We start from the raw sequence: 21707 nt of genomic DNA on the forward strand, positions 1-21707 counted from the left end.
ATTTTTTATTTTCATGGTGTGTCATTTTTTTTATTCTTGACTGGCATCTCAAGTGTTCTGTTTTCATGATACTTTTCACCAGCTTGAATTGGATGAAAAGGAAAGACATGTCTGTTTGGGCAGCAGGGATGGGAGGGCTTGTCAGTGCAATCTTGACAGAATTGCTGTTCTTGGTGGTATCAGACAAGCTACCCCTAGACCTTTGGGGAAAATAATGAAAAGAACGTCTCACCTCCAGGGATTGTTGTTTTCAAGGAACTCAGTTTTATTGCCCAACTGAACAGGTTTCATCAATTCTGACAGCAATAATCACCTCTCAGAACCTTTCACATTCCAGATGTTTTGGACGACAACAACACCCCCCCCCCCCCCCAGTCTTTTAGCAATGGCCTTGTTGGCTAAGACTAATGGCAGTGGAATAAAATAAAAAAATATTTTAAAAATTGGTGGGCCAAAGTTTATAAAATCTGCATTACCCAGCTGGGATAGAAAGAAATGCCTAGACTCCATAGAATCCAAAGGATAATTCATGATGTTCTGACACTTGCTTCCTTCTTCCCTGTAGTCAGGTGATTTGATGCTGTCTGATATCATATCAGCTTTTAGGGTGTGGCTGTGGCAGATGCAGTGTACCTTGATTTTAATAAGGCCTTTGACAAGGTCCTCCATGATATTGTAAACAGACTAGTAAAAGGTGGGCTGGACAATTCTACTTTGTAACTGGTTGACCAGCCAAATCCAAAGGATGCTCACCAAAGGCTCCCCTTCATTCTGGACAGAAGTAACTAATGGGGTTCCACAGGGTTCTGTCCTGGGCCCAGTGCTATTCAACATCTTTATCAATTACTTGTAGGAAGGAATAGAGGGTATGCTTATCAAATTTGCAGATGACACCACATTAGAAGGCGTAGCTAATACCACAGATGAGACGATCAAGATACAAAATGACTTTAACAGATTTGAGAGCTGGGTCTGGCTTAACAAAACTGCATGTGAAAGCATTCTAGGAGTCTTAGTAGCCCACAAGCTGAACACGAGCCAGCAGTGTGATGTGGCAGCTAAAAAAGCTAACGTGATTCTAGGCTGCATTAATAGGAGTAGAAGTGTAGAGTTTGAGGGAAGTACTAGTACAATTCTATTCTGCCTAGATTCTGCCTAGAATATTGTGTCCAGTTCTGGGCACCACAATTCAAGAGGGATATTGACAAGCCTGAGTGTTTCCCATGGAGGGTGATCAAAGTGGGGGGAAAAGCCTGGGAACCATGCCCTATGAGGAGTGGCTTAGGGAGCTGAGTATGTTTAGCCTGGGGAAGAGAAGATTAAGGGGTGACATGATAGCTATGCTTAAATATTTGAAAGGATGTCATTCTGAGGGTGGAGCAAGCTTGTTTTTTGCTGCTCCAGAGACTAAGGGTTAGATAATTGTCCCTTCCTCATCTCTTCTTATCAGTGGGATGGGTTAATTGGCACGTTTCATGTTTTGCAGTACAGTCCATTGTCAAAATCTTGGCAGGTTTTGCAACTGTCATGTTTTGCTTAGTTTTTAAAAAAATGTTGGCTATAGCCTAGGTTACTGACTTTATCAAAATCTGCATTACTTCATTCCAAAGTTGCCAGGGTGTCTCTCATACTGTGATGGACACTGGCTTCCAATGTTATTACAAATTAGTGCCATCAGGAATAGCAAACATGGAGCAGTAAACAGAAAAACGGGATTCTTTTCAACCCTCCCTTTTTTTCATTGGCACCCGATTTTGCTCATGGGCATTGTAATGGTCAAAGCCTAATTATGCTTATATCTACAAACTACAGTTCTGTAATTCCAGTGTGCAGCCTTTTCATAATTGAAATTTCCCTTGGGCTCTTTAAAGAACAAACTTAAAAATAATGAACTAAAGTGTATTTAACACTGTCTTAGTTGAAGTGTTGACTGTGGGCTTTCTTATCTTTTTACCCAGTTATTACCAATGTTGCTCAATTAGTCCATTGGTTTATATAATAACATTACATATTTCTTCTGAACCATGTGGAAATCCTCCTGACATTTTAATATTGTCTGTATAAATGTAATAAAATTGTACAGTTGGTTTTGATGAATAAATTGCTCATTAAAAACTGACATTTCATTTCAAAAAAAGGAAATTGATACCATTTATTATTTTTACAAATTTGAATACATGTGATTTTTTTTCTTTTTGTGATTCAGTGTGCTTTTCTGATACAAGCTTTCTGCTTTATCTTTTAACACTGAATTAATATATGGCCTTATTTTGAAGTCTTATTTTGAATCTGAAGCAAGGAAACAGGAAAAAGAAAAAAGAAAGAAAACAGTATGCATCACTACATTCAGGGGTTATAAGTTTTAATCTCTAACACTATATGTATCATCCTATACATATCTGTTCAGAATTAAGTCCAACTGTGTCCCAAATGACTTAATCCCAGGTATGTGGTCCTAGGATTACAGTCTACAACAAGATGTATGAGATGTAAGGCTAGAATCAAAAGCACAAGGATATTCTTGATTTTTTTTCTAGCAAGGACATTATATTATTTCAGAAGCTGCACAATAGAATACAGGGAGAGGAATGCCTGGAAGGGAAGCTGGGAGAGCTGGGTTGGGAGTGTGTGTTAGTGGAGGGAAATCTACAATGGGACTTTCTGGAATCCTGCCATGACATCTGAAGCAATTTCTTTCTATTTGGCTGAGAACTTGCATCGAGAGATATATGTGGACCATGTAGTAATGTCTCCATAACTATGTCTCCCAAAGTTAGCATTAGCAGGGAGGTCCAGGTTTAAAGACATCCTTGCAGCACATCCAGAGACAGGGAAATGGTAGGATGTGTCCCTCCTCATCCTATTTCACTCTGACATGGCAAAGGATTTGTAAGGGGAGGGTGGCACTGCTTAACAAGGGGAGATAGTTTTGGCTGTTGTGTGGTTGGATCAGAAGAGTGACCAAAAATATGAGTTGTGAAGGTGTAGGTCCTACTCAGGCTGTTGTAATTCACCAACAGGATGTCAGCCTGTACAGTGGGCCCTTGATATCTGCTGAAGTTTTGTTCCAGGACCCCCTGTGGATAACAATATCTGTGGATGCCCAAGTCCCGTTAAATGCAATGGCATAGTAAAATGGTGCCCCTTATATAAAATAGCAAAATCAAGGTTTGCTCTCTCTCTCTCTCTCTTTCTCTCTCTTGCAAAAAGCAAACCTTGATTTTGCTATTTTATGTAACATCCATGGCTTGAAACAGCCATAGCTTGGAAATATATATATTTCAAGCCACGGATGGTTGAATCCATGGAGAAAGAACCCATGGATCATGGATAAGGATATCAGCCTGTATTTTAAATGGGTCTTTGGTGATCACTGAGAAAACATCATCCTCTGTGGAAAAGAAGCACATAATAACATTCTTTAGCTTGGAACATTCAAATTCATTTCAGTTAGCATGAAGATTTTTTTTTAAAGTGAGGATTCTCATGATTTTAACAAGAACCTGAAAGACATGTGAAACAACCCCTAGGACCCTCAAATTACCCACCCAGGCTAAGAGGACAGTTCTTATTCCAGAGACATCATGGAAATGGATTGGTGACCCTCTGATAGTCATCTGCCTTCTTATGCATACTGTTGCAACACTGAACAAGACCGATGATATAGAGAAGACTATTATGAAGAGCCTGCAGTTTGTAAACCGAGGTTGAGGCTGCAAAGATCAACCAACCAAAACATATCAAAGATGTTCCCCTGCTGGAAGTTAATTTCCCATTGCTGAGTTATATCTGTTTACACTCTACTCAGATGAAAAACAAGAACAAATTTTCCACCAAAAGAAGTATTTACATCTGTAAAAAGTCCTAACATCTGAGATGCTTCTTACTTGACATGTCATTCCAAATCCTGTGCATCTCCTCAGGCGATATCTGATGCACTGTGATAACACGTCGATATCGACACAGGCTGTATGCCATCTTCCAGTGATTAAAGCCACTGTTTTGGAAAGGGTGGATGCCAAGCTTCCGTAGACAGAGTCCCACGTACACATCTTCAAGATGCAGAAGTCTAGTGTGGAGAGATGTTTTGTAAATCATCTCCGCTACATCAGCTGAAAAAATGTAGCCAGTGCCTGAGCAAAATGGTGGATAGTTGCTGTCAGGGTACAAGTCCCTAGGCATATACCATTTGCTACGGGCGTCCCTGATTGGGCCTCCGTTGATGACATAGCCAGTGAAGTACCGCCTTCTTGGCTTGGTGTTGGGTTTTAGCAATTTGTGAATAAGATTGTCCATATTTACAAAAATATCACTGTCTGTTTTCATGATATACTTGGCTTTTGAACAAAAGGTAGCCACCCACCGCATTCCCATTAATGTTTTCAGAGTCAGGTTATGATAGGAGTCAATGAAATCCTCCACGATAATGTCATGGAAAATTTGACTTTCCTGCTCTACCATCTGGTTTAACACGGGGTCCGTGTTTTTCCCCAAAAGAAAAAGAGTGGAGATCTTAATGCCTTTGAAGTTATTCTCGTCTCCCCATGTCTCTCGAATGGCTTGCCTGGCATCAAATTCTTTATGTGTTGTGCTGATAAGAATGACCAGAAAGGGGGCATTCTTCTCGCATTTCTCTGGCTCATTTATGAGGAAATCAAAGGAATGAGGGTTTATTGGTCGAGTCCTGATATTTCCAAAGGAGACATTTTTTCTAGCCATTGAGATGCTGTCGTATGTTTTGTGAACTGTGTAGGACGAAGTGGGACGTGTGATGCTTAAGTACCAAAGAGCACTTGCCCAGCACACGACTGTCAGGACATACAAACACGAGACCTTTGAAGGCATTGTTCTTGGTGCTCTTCTATTCAGCAGAATGAATGAATAACCTCCTTACCATTACCACCACTTCGCTCCACAGAGGCAGCATGTTATTTTTCAAACCTTAAAGTTCGAAACAGAAAAGCACCTTGGCACTTGTTCATGGAGGTCACTGAAAAGGTTTTAAGCCCAAATTGAGTTTCTTCACCTGTGTGGCATTGGGCTCCATTTCCTGGGGTGAGGTGTGATTTCTGAAAAACATCAATAGAAAAGGTTTGCTATGGATCATGTTGCATTATTTCTATATCACAATAGTCTAACGGCAAACCATATTTGAAATTATAACTGATTTCTATGGATAATGTTGCTTTATTTTGATATCAAGATAGTTTAATGGCAAACCACATTTGAAATGATAACTGGTAACAGTTTTGTGAACAGCAAGCTTATTACTGCAAGGCTTCAGGAATCTCAGACCAGGTATCTAGAAGCTTTACCCTTCTGTACTACCAAGCACTACAATAGCTTATATAAAGACCTATATTTTACTGCTACCTGCCATTCCCCAAAAGGGTAATCCAGCTCAGCTGGAACAGATACACGAACTAAGGTCTTGATGTTAGTTATGTTAAATGACATTTTAAAAAATCAGAACGGAAAATATCATTTCCCATAAAACAATTTAAGGGACCTTTTCTCAACAAACAATAAATGTGGTGGGGGACCCAATACTTTGGCTTACTACATTCTCTCCCCCTCCTTGCCACCTCTTCTGCTATAAATGAAGGATGAGGGATTCCCCTCCCCATTTTCTCTACCTTCCTTTGCATGTTTAGGCCATTTTAAACCTCACTTTTTTGAACATCATGGACAGCTATGTTTTGAACTCCATTTGTGGTCATAAACCTTCTTCTCTTTGTAATCATCACTACATTTCACTTTTACTGATGCTACTTGAGAATACTCTTGTTCATTTGGTCACATCATCATTATGTATATATATTAACCATACCATTTTGGGGCTCCACAAGTATTATATTAATTGATGGGAGTTGTAGGGGGCAGGATGCTGGTTGTTCCTCAAGTGTAATAGGAGTCTCTTTTGGGACTGTTTGGAACTTGGGATGAGATGTCTTTGTTTTGGGGTTTATAGCCACAGTTTGATGGCTGGAGAGCTTAGCTGCTCTTTTGCTCTTTCACTGCTATCATTGCAACACAATAAATTTTTGTTTCCTGAATATTTTCCATATGTATGTACTTTAAAAAAAATGTGTTAGTAGATTAGCGGGTGAGATAAAACTCTTTATTCCCTCCCAAGTCAAAAACAGGGATCTTGGTGTAGGGAAGGAGTAGAGATGTGAAGGCCCATGGAAAAATTAGTGAAAAAACATATTTGTCCATGTTTTCCCTGAATCTTGCTAAAAGAAAACATTGCATAATTGTTTTTTTCCTCCCCCCCCGATTCCCCCCCATTTTTCCCAGAAAAAAAAAACCCAAGAAAAAATTGAAAAAGGAGGAAAATCAATTATCGAATATTTTATTTGAGCATGATTCTGGAAAAACACCGACAAAAATGTTTTTTCCCTCTAATTTTTCTGCAGGTCTTCACATCTCTCGGAGGGAGTAAGCCAGGGATAGGATCTTTGACCTCCACTTCAACAAGGTTTTTAGAGTTGTTATACAACACAAATTTCAACAACAATGTAGGATTATGTATAATAGACATCACATTCCAATGTAAACCATAGTTAATATCATTTTTTTAAAAAAAGCTTTTTAATGTACCTGTAACATAGTAGCAATTTTCCACTAACCTTCCTATTTTTATGCATAGGAGTCACATATGAACTGGAGCAAGTAGAGGTCCTTCTGACCCAACAGCCCTTTTATTTTGTCTAAATTTGGCAAAGTGTTGATCTAGTTTGGATTTAATTGTGTCCTTTTCACTGTAAGCTGCTTTGGTGCTGTGGCAGAAGTGAGGAATATAAATACGTATTTTAAAAAATATTTGTAACAATATACATTTCACCCTTTGTAATCATTCATGGCTTGAAAATATTTTTTAAAAATCCAAAAAGCAAACCTTGATTTCCCATTTTACATAAAGGACACCATTTTGCTATGCCATTGTATATAATGGGACTTGAGCATTGATAGATTTTGGTATCCACGGGGGATCCTGGAACCAAGTCCCAGCAGATAACAAGGGCCCACTGTATTTGTATGTGCTTTGTTTAATTTTTAAAAAGGAAAGAAAATGACAAATATTCCTAGAACAAACTTTTGTGGCTGTTTTAGTCTCTGGACTCCCATTCTTAGATGTAACTAATGTTTAAAGTGAATCCTGACTTTAAAAACCCAGTCATACAGAATTTGCCACTTGATGAATTGCTGTTGCTATTTTTGTTTTTATAACTGAGTTGTAAATTTAGAATTTGGGCTTTGCTTTCATGCAGGCAAACTATGTAAGCGGGGCCATTAACATTGGTATGTGTAGTGTCTTTATATGCTGCAAAAAAGATGTCAACACTTTTTAAAATTATCACAATTATTATGATAAAAATGAGAGTTCTGTCTTGGAATGTTTAGAGACGAGGGAATTATTTTTGAGATACTGGGTTTTTTTTACAGAATGTTTTGAATTTCTCTTTCTAGTTAAATAAGAGTAACTGTTATAATGGGTGTATGAATGGGATGGACTTTTTAGCACAATTCATGCTAGAACTTAAGGCTCTTCTTTGTAGAAGAGGCGTCTATGTTTTAGCGCAAGGCACTTTGCTTTCAAGAGCTGTGGAGGCCTTCCAGGAAATCTTCAAACACCCTCTGAATATAAATAAATCTGCTTATATATGAAGTTTCAAATTCCCCTCTTGCATGGGTGGGAATTTTCATTTGCATGAAAATAGGGAGCCTTATTGTTAAAAATAAAGAGTGTGGAAATTGCTGAGCCTTGAGAAAACTTTAGAAAAGCCTGGTTGAAATAATGTTGTTGTCAGATCCAATTTTGCCTCCATATATATATATATATATATATATATATATATATATATATTCACATTAATAATTTTTTATTTTATTCTTTTAAAAAATGTATGTTGCCTCAGTCCAGCTAAATGACAAGTATAATATACTGAAACAGATTCACACATAGTTACTCTTTTATCCTTCATGAAAAAGGATGGGATAAACTAGTGCCCTGATGTGACCTTTGGTTGCAAAATCCACATAGAACTAGATCTACAATGTAGGCAGTTTGTGGCACTGGCCACAATCCTGCCTCAGCTTGGCAGAGCATAAAGGTCCACCAAACATACCTCCATCTCACCTTGATGCAGAAGACTGTCAGATGTCACAGTGTGCTTACATTGCCATTTAGTAGCTAGGATGTGTTTTTGACCAAGCAATGTCTGGCTGTGTTTCTGGTACCAAAAACACAAAGAAAATGTCACACTTTGGATCTCCTAGAGGATTACATCGCTGTGGATGCAGAAATGTAGTCAGATGCTGCCTGAGATATCTCCTGCCCTCTTTTAACAACTAAATGGCCATGGGAAGATATGTTCCATTAGCTAAGTAGGTAACTCCTCCCAAACAACCTTAAAGTGACATATTTACACCTCTTTTTTTTTGTCCCAATGTATTACATTGGCAGGAACAAAAAAGTAATCTGGTTTAGCATTCTTCTCTCAGGTCTTTTCGTATTTCACACTTACAGGATTTAGATAGCACTTTAATGGCTGTGGCTCCATCCTATGGAATCCTGGGATTTGTAAGATCCTTAGCATCTCTAACCAGATTGCAACTCCCAGGATTTCATAGGATGCAGCTATGGCAATTAAATTAGTAACAAAGGGCTGTAAGTGTGTAGTACAAAAGAGAGCTAAGTCTATAAGCTGAGTCCTCTGTTAGGCAAGGTGAGGGAGGTCACCTCTGGCAGCAAATGGTGAGGTTGGTGGCAATCCCTAGTCATTCCTTGCTGTTGCAAAATAGAGCTGTGAATCCCAGGATGCCTCTCCTGCATCCCCTGAGCTGACCTCAGGCATAAGGGTTGTTTCCATCACCAAGTGTTAATGTAAAACTCCATTCTGAATTTCATCAGCTTCTGTAAAGTGGAACTGTGGTGTGGGTGGGGCAAAGAGTGCATTGTGTAGTTTGCACACATTATCAGAAAGGAAGGCCTGAGCATTACCAGAAACTTTATCTAATGGATTTAATATACCTAGATACCAGAGCTGAATGCATTATGACCTTTACAGCTGGTTCTGACACATATTTATTTAGAAGCAAAGCCACAGAGTGCAAAGAAGCTTGCTCCTAAGTATGAGTAAGTGCATTAATAGAAGCATAGTTTCTAAGTTGCGGGAACTATATTCTGTGCTGGTCAGACCTCATCTGGAGTACTGCTTTCAGTTCTGGGCACTTCATTTTAGAAATGATAGATAAGCTGGAGCAGGTTCAGAGAAGGGCAGCAAGGATGATAACAGGTATGGAGAAGAAAAGTTGAAGGAGCTGCACATGTTCTAGTCCCTGGGGCGTAAGAAAATAGGCCTCTCCTCTTTGTGGCAATCCTAGAGGTATTTAGATTTTAGATGACATTAGAAGGAACCAATTGCCTAGATAAGTGGTGGGGTCTCCTTTTTTGAACTTCTTCAAAAAGAGAATGGACAGCTACCTTCTGGGGATGCTCTAGCTGGACTGCACTGAACTGAAAAGGGCTTGAACTTGCTGGCCCATGAAGCTCCTTCCATTGCAGACCCAGTCAGTTGCTATGCTCCCTCTGACTGGCATCCTCTTGCATAACATAGTCATTCTTGCTAGAACTATAGGAACTTTTTCATTCAGGATGCATTCAATACTGGACTCGTTGTGATTACCTTTTTTGTGTTGGGACATCCTCCCTTCTCCTTTCATATTTCTTTGTATTTTCTGGATGTGTTCAAATGTCATCTGATTCTTACTATTTCTTACTTTATTTCCATATCTATGAGTGCTGCCTTCCTCCCCCTTTCATTCTTTCTTCCACCCCCATTACATTTATATGTCAGTCTTCAGAATATCTGTCCCAGTTGTACATCATTATTTAGTCAACATAAAAGCTAAAAGTCCACCAAAATCCATTACACAAAACAAACACTAATGTAATCAGGAACAAGAAGTTTAACAAAGTATTTCCAAACATAGTTTTGTAATTCCAAGCCTTAATAGCATTGCCATCAGATTCAATTAGAGACATAGCCCTACCTATTATTAAAGCTACTTTAATGTGAACATGAAGGAGGAAAGGAAGATGTAACAAAAAAGCAATATAGGAATGCAGGTTGAGTTCCCTTTATCTAGAAATCCCAAATCCAAAATACTCTAAAAATCAGCACTATTTTCATGGGTGGCTGAGATAGTGACACCTTTGCTTTCTGGTGGTTCAGTGTATACAAATGTTGTTTCATGCACAAAATTATTTAAAATATTGTATAAATTTCCCTTCGGGCTATGTGTATAAAGCATATATAAGCATAAATGAATTTTGCTTTTACACATGGGCCCCATCCCCAAATAATATATGTTTATGCAAATACAGGTATTCCAAAATAAAATAAAAAATCTGAAATCCAAAATACCTCTGGTATGAAGCATTTTGGATAAGGAAGATCGAAAATAAAAAAAATCTGAAATTCAAAACACCTCTGCTCTGAAGCATTTTGGATGAGGGAGTTTGTACAGGAAGCTGCTTAATACTAGACCACTCCGTTGATCCATCAAGCTCTACACTGTTCACATGCAATTGCTGTGGCTCTCAAGGATTTCCTGAATAAGTCTTTTCTCAGCTATACCTCAAAATGTTTGTGGTTGAAACTGAGACTTTCCACATGCCAAGCAGTTACAGCTCTACTCTTAACATACTAGCTAGCGTTCTTACAGTGGAACATTCACACCTTTGCGCTGTTTCTCTCGCAGTGTCTTTCAAAACCATTTAAAAAACTTTCTCCAATTCCATGGTGTATAAATAGGTCATCCATGATTACATCAATCACATTCTGTTGGAGCAGTAACTTATAAAATTGTGTCCCAGTGGGTTTATAAATGGATGCAAATAACATGTTTCACCTTCAGTTACCATAGCCACTCTGATTAGTTTTCGGCATTCCTGTGCTACATTTGCCTGCATGCTCTCTCAGAAAGCTTCCTGTCCTCCATCATGTCTTGACTGATGGATTGAATTTATATCCTGCCCTTTCCCTGAGACGGGACTGAAGGCGACTTACAACAATTTGAAAAAAAATGAAGCTAAAACATTAAAAAACAAATTAAGCTAAAGTTGAATCAGTTGCAATGTTTCTCACCTAATGAAATGCAGCAACCTAGAGGGACCCTCTCTTTTTTAGTAATCAGCTCCTTCCATTTCAGACAAGAATGTCTTTCAATACCATTTAACAAACTCTCTATTACTGGCAACAATAGGAATGGTCTGGATCCTATAGGTGACAAATCCCAGCCTAAGTCTTACTTATATACACTGAGAAATATTGTGGAAGGAGGTCCATGTAGCTCCTCATGGAATGCCCCTTGCTCCATCTGCAAGGGTTTGCAGTGACATTGCCTGACCACTACATAGCTGCAGAGATGTACCCAGGAGTGTTTTGGCTGCCATGACACACCCAGGAAGGAAGGAGGAACAACTTTATGATGGGGTCTGAGGCTGATCCACTTTTCTTGAGTATGATTGTGATCAGAAAACCACCTCTTCAACTGCCTTTATTCATCCAGAGAGGAAGGGGAGATGGAGGAACAATCTGCCTCCCACCCCCACTCCCACCAACTTGCACTAAACCAGAATCCTTATTGGATCTGGGCCAATATTTTTCACTCTGTTGGTCAAATGATCTCATTATCATTCTCAGTTTTTCAGACAAGCTGTTTTCTCAGCCCCTCATCTTAATCTATATTGTATTCTTTGCTCTGAGAGTCATAAAAATGCTTGTGTGTGGCAGGCTTCAGTTGTGACTTTCTGAAAGGATGACAATGGCCTTGATGATACAGAAGTCTATCTTCACAGCAACATGGTTTTCAATTAATCTGTGTCAGGATGACAAGGGCTGATACTAATATGCAGACAAGAACACGTGAAATCATATTTAGACTGGCTGGGGTATTAACTCACTGAACTGGATAATGAACCAGCGTCCCATAAATCAGCAAGTTATCATGAGCAACAAACAATGTGAGCCTTTTGACACTCACTAGACAAAATTTCCGAGACATTTCCTAGACTAGGGGGTTTCAAGCTCATCCTTCAAAGTATCTTCATGCATCTTTTTGGTTTAGTGTCACTTCATTGCAAAATTTGGATCAATCTAAAGAGCAAAGACATACAACTGAGCACTAAAGTCAGAATCGTTCAGGCCATTGTATTCCCAATTACCATATAAGGATGTGAGAGCTGGATAGTGAAGGAAGCAGACAGAAATAAAATAAAGTCATATGAAATGTGGTGCTGGAGAAGAGTACTGAGAATACCATGGACAGCCAAGAAAACAAACAAATGGGTTCTTGAACAGATCAGACCAGGGCTCTCCTTGGAAGCAAAAAAGATCAAGTTGAGACTATCGTTTTTTAGCCACATAATGAGAAGGCATGGATCCTAGAAAAAACAATGATGTTAGGAAGGGTAGGAGAAAGAGAGGAAGACCACAAAGCAGATGGATAGACTCAGTAAGGAGCGTTGTGGGCAAGGACTTGCAGGATCTGGGCAAGGCAGTGGAGGATAAGGATTCTTGGAGATGTCTCATCCACAAGGTTGCCATGAGTTGGAACCGACTCAAGGGAATCTAACAACAAACAACAAATGATAGAGCTGTGGCTGTAACACAAAAAGGAGTGAAATCTACCACATAGACAAAGGTCTGTGCAAAAGTCTACATGGGGTGCTCCTATAATGGAGAGGATTTTTTTTTACACTACCTGAGGTTGGGGTCTAATCTGCATCGCAGAAATAATGCATTTTAACACCACTTTAACTGTCATCCTGTGGAATCATGGGATTTGTAGTTTGTTGTGGCACCAGAGCTTTCTCAGAGAAGGCAAAACATCTCACAAAACTACAAATCACAGAATTGAGCCATGGCAGTTAAAGCATTGTCAAACTGCATTAATTCTACAGTGCATATTAGACCTGGGATTCATGGGACTTTATTCTCTGACAGTTCATTGCTTTCAATCACTTGAAAGTAAAGTTGGTATCTGTTGGTTTCCTTTACCTGATCCAGCATTGAACTTTACCTTCTCCAGTGGCAACATAAAATTACCTAGTTACTGTCTACTCTCCAGAAACTAAGAAGCATGAGCTTTGAACTCAGTGGAGTTCTGAGTTTACATGAAGTCCTAATTCCTATTCCATAACTGTTAGTGAAATCATTCCTCCTAACTTCAATTCCTGGGGAAAACATGGATCTTCATAGGAACAGAAGATCCCTTTGACCAAATCCCTTTGAATTATTTACACTAACTGGATGTGTTTCTGTAGGATCCAGAAAGGGCTCTTGTCCCATCTGTACTTGGGATGCCACAAATTGAACATGGCTTCCAAGTGAGCCATGTACTTTAAAATGAATTCAGTGGTTGGCTCCCCTTGAGCATGATATGTCTGCTTTATGTTTTGGAGAGACAGCTGACATCATAGTTGGGACTGAATCATTTCAGGAAATATTAAATCGAGCCAGCATGGTGTAGTAGTCTGAATGATGGTCTGGACCAGAGTCAGGGTTCAATCCCCTGTTCATCCATGGAAACCCATGGGGTGATCCTGGGCAAGTCATACTCTCTCAGCCTCAGAGGAAAGCAATGGTAACCCTCCTCTGAGAAAGTCTGGCTAAGAAAACCTCATGTTAGTTCACAGAAATGACTTGAAGGCACAGAACAGCTGCAGTTGTATGAAGTGTTGCTGGGTGGTTGAGACAAAGATTCATTAAAAAAATTTTTTAAAAAGAAGAAGATGACACAATTTCCCCATTTGTAATACTAAGTGAATCCTTCAAGCTCTTACCATGCATAGCGGTTCAGCTCAACATATCTGAATCTAGCTTTCATATTACGTTCCTGGATTTAATGGTTACACTGACAGCAGTTGTAAATTCTGTTAATCAGCCAGCTGCGCATTTAAGTAGATGCATATTTTTGGCCTAGAGCATGTAATTTTTAATGAACATACTGTTATTTCTGGTACAGAGGCCTAGTAACCAACTTCTGTAATGAATGAGGAATTATAGTACAGTTAAAGCACACATATACATATTTTATTCTACATTGGTTTGCAGGACTTCTATATTTCACTGTGGAAACAGAGGAAGAATTGCTAGTGAAAATATGTGTGCAACGCTTTTTTCTGCCCATGTGGGTGGCTGTGGTTTACTTTACAGGGGACGGTTTCCTATTGACAGTCCTCAATTGCAAGGATCCTCTACCTCTGCTCCTCCAGATGTTCAAGACTTCATCTTCAAAAATTCCTGATCATCAGCCATATTGGCTGAGACTTCTGGAAACTGAAGGAGGAACACAATTTGAGAACCACTCCCTGGTTGGGAGGCACATTTTAAGTCCAAGTCCAGTTCAAAGACCAAGACCTGGGGCCTTGAAGTTTCTCATTTACAGTTTATATTTGAATGGCAGTCTAAATGGGCATACTGGTCACCTGGGAGCTGGTCATAGAGTTGACAGATTTCAGGGCCTGGCCCTGAGTCTCCTATTTCATGGGTCATCTCTAAGCAGAAGATGAGGGTGCAAATTCTCTAGTTTTGATGGGCTGAGCTCTGGGCAAGAGAAAAGGGCTGAGTTCAAATCTTTAGCTCAGCTAGTTGAGCACTAGCCTGCAACAATTTCCAAGGCTTAAATGTTTTTATTTGCTGCAACTTCTAAACACTCTCCAGAAGTATTTACATAGGGGCAAAACAGGTAGGCAGGAAAAAGTGGCTTTTCTGAAGCCACATTGAAACCCCACCAACTGCACCGCTGGTTCCCAAGGTAGCTGGAGTGCTCATGTCATGACCACATGATATGGCTTCCAGCCAGGAAGAAGCAGAAAAAAGCTGCTTCTTTTTGAGATGGCTTTTCTCTGCATAAGGTGCCTAGAGGGCACTTTCCTACTGGATTCAAGGCACATATCATCTAAACACCACACCTTCAAGTCAGTCTGAAAGCACCTCTTTTTGCCTGTCTGTTTAGCCCCTTAGTTAGCTTCCACCTTCCCTTCCAGTGATTGTGGTGCCAGGGCTTCCACTCTGCTCTGCATTCATTTTCTAGCTAGGAGCAAACTGGCTCCACTAAATGTTTCTCATCTTTTCTCCCCAAGTAAATGAGAAAGGACAATCCCCTCATTTCACCTTGATCTGAGAACAGCTCCTTTCATTAAGATTTCTGTCTTAATTTCCAAATAAGAAAAATAGGATCTATTTTTCATATGTCTCTGTGTTTGAATGACAAGCTCTGTGAAACTTGTATTTAATAACGTTAATGGCATCACCAAGACCATTCCCAGTTCTCAGGTTTTGGTCCAGAAACCTCATGGTTTGGGATGATCCTGACATGGCAACCCAACTTGATCAGTTTTTCTCACTCTGAGAATATATACAGTATTTGCATTTAGAATATTTCTAGATTTGTGCATATACGTAAATGAAACTGAGCATGGTTTAGTGATTTGAGCATTGAACTATAACTCTGTAGACCAGGGTTCAAATCCCTGCTCAGCTACAGAAACCCACATCACACTCTCAGTCTCAGAAAATCCCATGATGGATTCACCTTAGGGTTGACATAAGTCAGAAAGGAGTTGAAGACACACAACAACAACAACAAACGTATCAATTAGCATGTACACATTTTACGCAAAAGTCTCTTATTTTTTTTCTTTTTTGGGATGTGATGTTCTTCTTCATCTAGGACAGTGCCTAAGTGGACAGCTATGGTTCCATGCACTCTTTGCATTTTAGGTATGTGACCCAATCCATCAGGAGAAAACAGGCTTATCCATGCTGAACTATTCCAGGCTGAAATATTGTTCAGTCTGTGGGAAAATGGAGGGAAAGGGATAGGCTCCTTCTATCTTCCTCTTTCAAAAGGGGAATAGATTACATATACATGTCTTCCTATTGAGGTGGGTATACTGAAGCAGGTGACACAATGCCTCAAATTCAAATGGCAGAAGACTTCAGGTGAATTCAGGCAAACTCTACTTTAGGACAGTGATGCCAGAGAAGATACTATACTTGTCTAATACCATTTTACCCTCAGAATCCTGCCCAGCAGATCTTTTCTAGGTGGCACAAGGCCTGCTCAAGTATGAGCCAACCCTGGGAGGCATGCCGTGAGTTCTTTGTGAGTTTCTGCAAGAATACACTTGCTCGTATTTGTTTTGCTGTGAGTGCTGCCTGTTATGCAGGACAGTCTAATTCCTGCTTTCTGGGATGAGTTTCAGTGGTTTCATTTGGCAACAGAAGCTGACTTGGTTCCCATGTTATAGAATGCTTTCAATCAGCTTGGACTGATGTGCCAGCTGCAACCCCACCTGGACAGAAATAAGCTGGCCAGGCTTATCCATGCTGAACTATTCCAGGTTGAGATATTAAAGTATGGAGCTCCTTGTGAAGCTTGTTTTTTTGGCAACTGCAACTAATACAGCCAAAGAGTCTCATCCTGTCTGTGCTGAAAAGCCAGGTTCTCAAACTGTTCTACTTGATCTATCATAGAATCCTAGAATCAGAGTTAGAAGAGACCCCAAGGAACATCCAGTCCAACCCCATGCCATGTAAGAATACACAACTAAAGCATTTCTGAGAGATGCTCATTCAACCTATGTTTAAAGACCTCCAAGGTAGGAGAGTCCACCACATAAGAGTCCTCTAGGCAGCCCACTGCATTGTTGAACTTCTCTCACAGTAAATCCCTTTTCTAGGTATTTCTAGGCATACTGCATTTTAGCTGCAACAGGGAAATTCTAAAGGAAAGCGAGACAAAGGACTGGAACATAAGTCTTTGAGGTTTCTACCTCCAAAAAAGGCAAAACATTTTTATTGGGAGTGCATTTGATGAGTTTTACATAGGAGCTTATTGCATGCACAAATAAGCTGGCTAACCTCCTTTGGTTTCAAATCAGGATCCGGGATGCCCCTAGATGTTATCAGACCTAAACTGATCTAGCCACGATGCCGCGACCCAGATACACTCTGGGTTGAAACCTTGCCCAGCCAGCACTTTTTTGAAGTCCGGCATCAAAAAATGGCTGGCTGAGCAAGGCTTTGGCTCGAGATTATCTGGGCAGTGGCATTGCGGCTAAATCAGTGGCAATTTAGTTCTGATAACATCTGGGGGCATCCTGGATCCTGTTTTGAAGCTGGAAGAGGTAAGCCGGCTTATTTGTGCATCCAATAAGCTTCTTATACAGCACCTAAAGTTTTTTTCTAGATGCAACAATACAGAGGCTTCTTGAGAAATTTAATGTTCGCTGCCTAAGAAACAGGGGAGGGGGTAGCCTCATCCAGGACAGAAACAGCCTGGGTCTCAATTGAAGTTTTTTTTCCCCTGTTGGTAATAGAGTTTAAATTTTATTGCTTGAATTTTATGACTCTTTGGCCCAAGACAGATGGGTGGGAAGCACTGTCCTTGGGCCAAAATTAGGATTCGGGAGCCCTCAGCAACCGCATGCTCCCAAACCCTAATACGGAACGGCGGCACCATCACGGTGGCCTCCAGTCTACATGGGGGCCATCATGATGACGCAAGCGTGGCGCCGTGTCCGTACATCGGGGCACTGTGCTTGCATCATTGCCGTGCCACACTGTGCTAATGGTGCATTGATGGTGGCGCCTGCATGCGCCAAAATAATTGGCTTTTAGTGGTTTCTTTTTAGTGCGGAGGAAGCCCACGCAGTTTGGTTGCTGCAGGCTCCCTCAGGAGCAAAAACGGGCGGCACCAGACTGTCCTTTTGGGGCAGTCTGTCGAGCCTTTTTGTCTCCTGGATCCCACATGGATGTAGTCAATGCATCCCTCCACTATGGCCATGAAAAGACTTATGCAGACTTAGTTTGGACTGATGTCAGCATATGCCACCACCAGGATACCAGTCAAATAGTCAGATATTTTATTTCACTGAAAAGGAGTTCAGTCGACTTTGCACATTGTTAGGACTGAAACTCTTTAATGGATTGTGACATGATTGATTAATCACAGATTTTAAAAAAGAAGAGAATGTAAAATTGAGTTTAATCAGAGCTGTCTTCTACAGAAAATGTTCAATGCTGATGACCTTTATTGTAAGCTATCCTGGTACAAATTTTTGCTTCAGAGAGAGTATGTTTAAGATGATGATATTCAAAGCATACATGATTTTTCTTTTGTCCTTCGGTCTAGAGAGCCAATTAACTTCATTAACTATCCTCCATAACCACCTGGATTGAGATGACATTATGATCAGTGAGGTCTATGATCAATTATTTTCAAAGTAGATGTTAATGGACCAAAATATTAAATTCTCTGACTTTTCAATTCATTGTTCTTGTTGCATTCATCATGCTGAATGCAGCCACAGTTCTTCTATTAATATAAATGTCTATAATAATTTCCTGATAATTATTCCTTTGTATTTGGTAGTTTTCACTGTCTATCGGTTTATTCAGGGATTGTTTTTCATGGGGGTTTTGGGGCTTCAGAGAAGATTTCTCTGAAGATGCTAGCCACAGCTGCTGGTGAAAAGTCAGGAATAAACTCTTCTAGAAAATGGCCTCACAACCCACAAAAAACTATGGATGCGGGCTGTGAAAGCCTTCGACTTCATATTTAGGGATTATTCATAAAATTTCTCTGTGTCAGTCCTATTCAGATCTGAGAAAGTGAGGGCCCAAACAGACAGGTCAAAATAAAGCTGTTTCGGGTCACTTTGGAGGTATGCTGTATGCATTCTAAGAGGCTGGAAGCCACCCCAAAGCCATACACTAGTCCTAAGGACTGCAGTGCTGCTTTGGTGCAGCTTCTGATCTCTTAAGATGCATGTGTCATTTAAATAGCATACCTCCAAAGTGACCCAAAGCAGCTTTATTTTGACCTGTCTGTTTGGGCCCTGACTTTCCTCCCAGTAGATTGAAAACTAATATATTGCCATTACTCATCTTCTCCCTTTTTCAAAGTAACTTTCTACACTGCTTGTTACTTTTCATTATGGGGTAAATTTAGGATTGATAACAGAATGGCATAAAATGGGAAAATGTCCATCAAAATATCTCTAAAATGTCCTTTAAAATGAGCTTTTAAATGTGACCAGAAAATGTTATTACAGCAATAAAATGACTTTGTTTCCCCCATTACTTTACTTTGATAGGCAATGTTTTAGCCTCTGCTGTGTGGTTACCACATTTGTCACCCATTATATTCAAGTCTTTTCATCACTCAGGTCTTCTGAGAGCCATTTACTTCAACCAACCAGGACTAGACTGGCAACTGTCACCCAGAGGACCTTTTAGTCGAGTGATCCTGAACTGTGGAATGACCTGCTGGGAGAGATTCAACAACTAAACATGCTGTCTGAATTTCAAAGTGTATCAAAGACCTATCCCTTCTGGAAGGCTTACCCAGTTGACAATGTTGTACGTCACCTTGAGCCTTGGGGAAAAGCGGGTAAGAAATAAAAGTGATTATTATTATTATTATTAGTTCTGTCTAGGCATTATGTCTCAACAGGAAATCTCAATATATGTAGGGGATACAGAGCTGTGTACTGCAGTCCCATCCCAGTGTCCCCTTAAATGGTACTTCTTGTGCTCCTGACCTTTCTCACCTTCATCTGGAATATTTGAAGGGTGTGGAGTCTATAAATGTGTAGTTGAATATATATAGAATCTTCCATTTAATAAGGAATAAGCGAGATTCTAAACTGCATGGAGTCTTCAACTTACAGTCAAGGAAATACAATGTAGAAACTCCCTCATACCTTCCAGAGCAGTGATGGAAGTTCAGGGACAAGGGGGTTGTGGTCAGTACAAGGAGACTTCTCATATCTAACTGAGGGCTGGACATTGTTGTTTTCCCCCAGTTGTGAATCTACTGGAGGAGGGGGAATGAAGGATTTACCACCTCCATAAGAATTTCCCCCCGCCCAAGAAACTTTCCTTCAGTTCTCAAATTTAAAGCAATGCAGAGAACAAATCAACCAACACAAAGCTATTAACATCTAAAAATCTGATATTTCCTGTGTCCACATTCTCTTGGTCACACTGTCTGCTCCTTTTCTTTGGATGCCTAAACTGAATTTCTAAAAGCTCAACTTCAGTTTTAAATTACTGCAATGCTATAATTTTTTGAGACTGAAGGAATATTTTATGGGAGAAGGCAGAATTTTTATTTGAGGGCAAACCTATCATTTTGACCCTTCCCTATAGCTATGCCCCAGCTGGCTCCAAATGCAATCAGGCAATTCAGGATGGATGTGTGGCTACCGCTAGAGGAGAAAAATTGAACAGTTTTCAGAATTATTAAATAAGGTGGGTACAAAGTGAAGGAGGGCCTTGCTCTTGGAGGGGAGCATGGTCCTGCCGGTGTTTGTTACCCTCTCCAAAGGCAAAGGGATGCTTCCATACTGGGGGAGCACTTAGCATGCATTGCAATTAAAAATGTGAAACATTGACAAGATGGCTCATACTTGGGCATGTTATGAATCAAAATACGATGTACTGAGGAACAAGGGAATTGTGTTGTCTATCATTATTATTGTCATAGGCAATAACCAGTAGGATGCTTGTTTCCACAGGCACAAATTAACCTAGCAAACACAATAGGAACAAACATGCTATCTAGGAGAGAAATTATATATAATTTTCTCAGATATAAATGAGAAAACATATGATGTTTTACATTTGTGACACAACAAAACTATAAATTTGAGGGAGGATGCCACAGCTGCATAGATTTTCTTTTTATTACTATTATTCATTAGTTTCCATAATAACTTTCTTCAAATGGAACAAGTCATTTCATATGAGTCTGTGCAGATTCTCAATATGAACTTTCCTGCTCTTACCGTGACCACTACAAGCCATGATTCTGTGTGCCTAATAAGGTTACTAGTCTAAATATATTGTAAAAATACAAATATCCCATGTTCTTGCTCTATTTCTTATTTTATTGCCAGTATCATTATACATAACTTGTAGCACTTCTTTTTAAATGGAGACCCTAACATTTCTAAAGGGCAGTAACCTGTGGTCAAATGGACAGGCTCAGGTGTTTTATCTTTTCACATCTGCACCATTAGGTTTATTCTTCAGTGTCCAATCTTTCCTCCCATCCAACTGATTCCTGTGTGCTCTGCCTTTCCCTTCTGTGGTTTGTTTCATCTGCAAGGTAGAGTAGCGGGAGCTTTCCCCCACATTCTCATTAGATGGCTGTCACACTGAGCTTGTATTTCTTCTCCCAGCCCCATTAAGGGAGGAAGAGAGGCCTAGCCAGGGCAATTCCTGCCCCACAATTTAATTGGAGGCTGTAGAAAGTTCTACCTGTAATCTTTGGATCCCTAGGGGAATGACAGAGGTGCAACTGAGCATGCAAGTCTTCCTCCCACAAATCTCCCCAAACAAAGTGATGTAACCATGGATCAACAGAATTGCAAATGTCTACAGAAGAGGGGATAATATATATATATACTCCAATGTTTGCTTGTGCTGGCATACCAGGAAATTACACAGAACTTATATTTCTTACAGTAAGAGCTCCTTGTAATTGTAAATATTGCTTAGCTGGGTTATCAGGAAAAAACAGCATGCAACATAATCAGGTTTATGGATTTAGTGCTGCGCAGCATATGCCACATGTACAAGATTACAGCTCTGCATATTGTATTGGTTAATTAAAAATCA

General features: G+C 39.9%; 1 protein-coding gene across 6 annotated transcripts in view; it reads right to left on the reverse strand.

Moving 5' to 3' along the window:
- Nucleotides 1-2199: 2199 nt before the first annotated feature.
- B3GALT1 (beta-1,3-galactosyltransferase 1) overlaps nt 2200-21707 on the reverse strand; it is a 426145-nt gene continuing 406637 nt past the window's right edge. For 5 of the 6 annotated variants that reach the window (XM_089523298.1, XM_089523299.1, XM_089523297.1 and 2 more), the window contains one exon: nt 2200-5069. In XM_089523298.1, the coding sequence (XP_089379424.1) occupies nt 3865-4845 (981 nt within the window). In that variant the 5' untranslated portion in view covers nt 4846-5069 and the 3' untranslated portion in view covers nt 2200-3864. Of the gene's footprint in view, nt 5070-6632; nt 6712-21707 lie in introns of those variants that run through there. The other variant, XM_089523301.1, reaches the window with a different exon arrangement.

This window comes from Sceloporus occidentalis, unplaced genomic scaffold (assembly GCF_023333645.1).
Source record: "Sceloporus occidentalis isolate IW3139 unplaced genomic scaffold, rSceOcc1.0.p SCAF_4, whole genome shotgun sequence".
Classification (NCBI taxonomy): domain Eukaryota; kingdom Metazoa; phylum Chordata; class Lepidosauria; order Squamata; family Phrynosomatidae; genus Sceloporus; species Sceloporus occidentalis.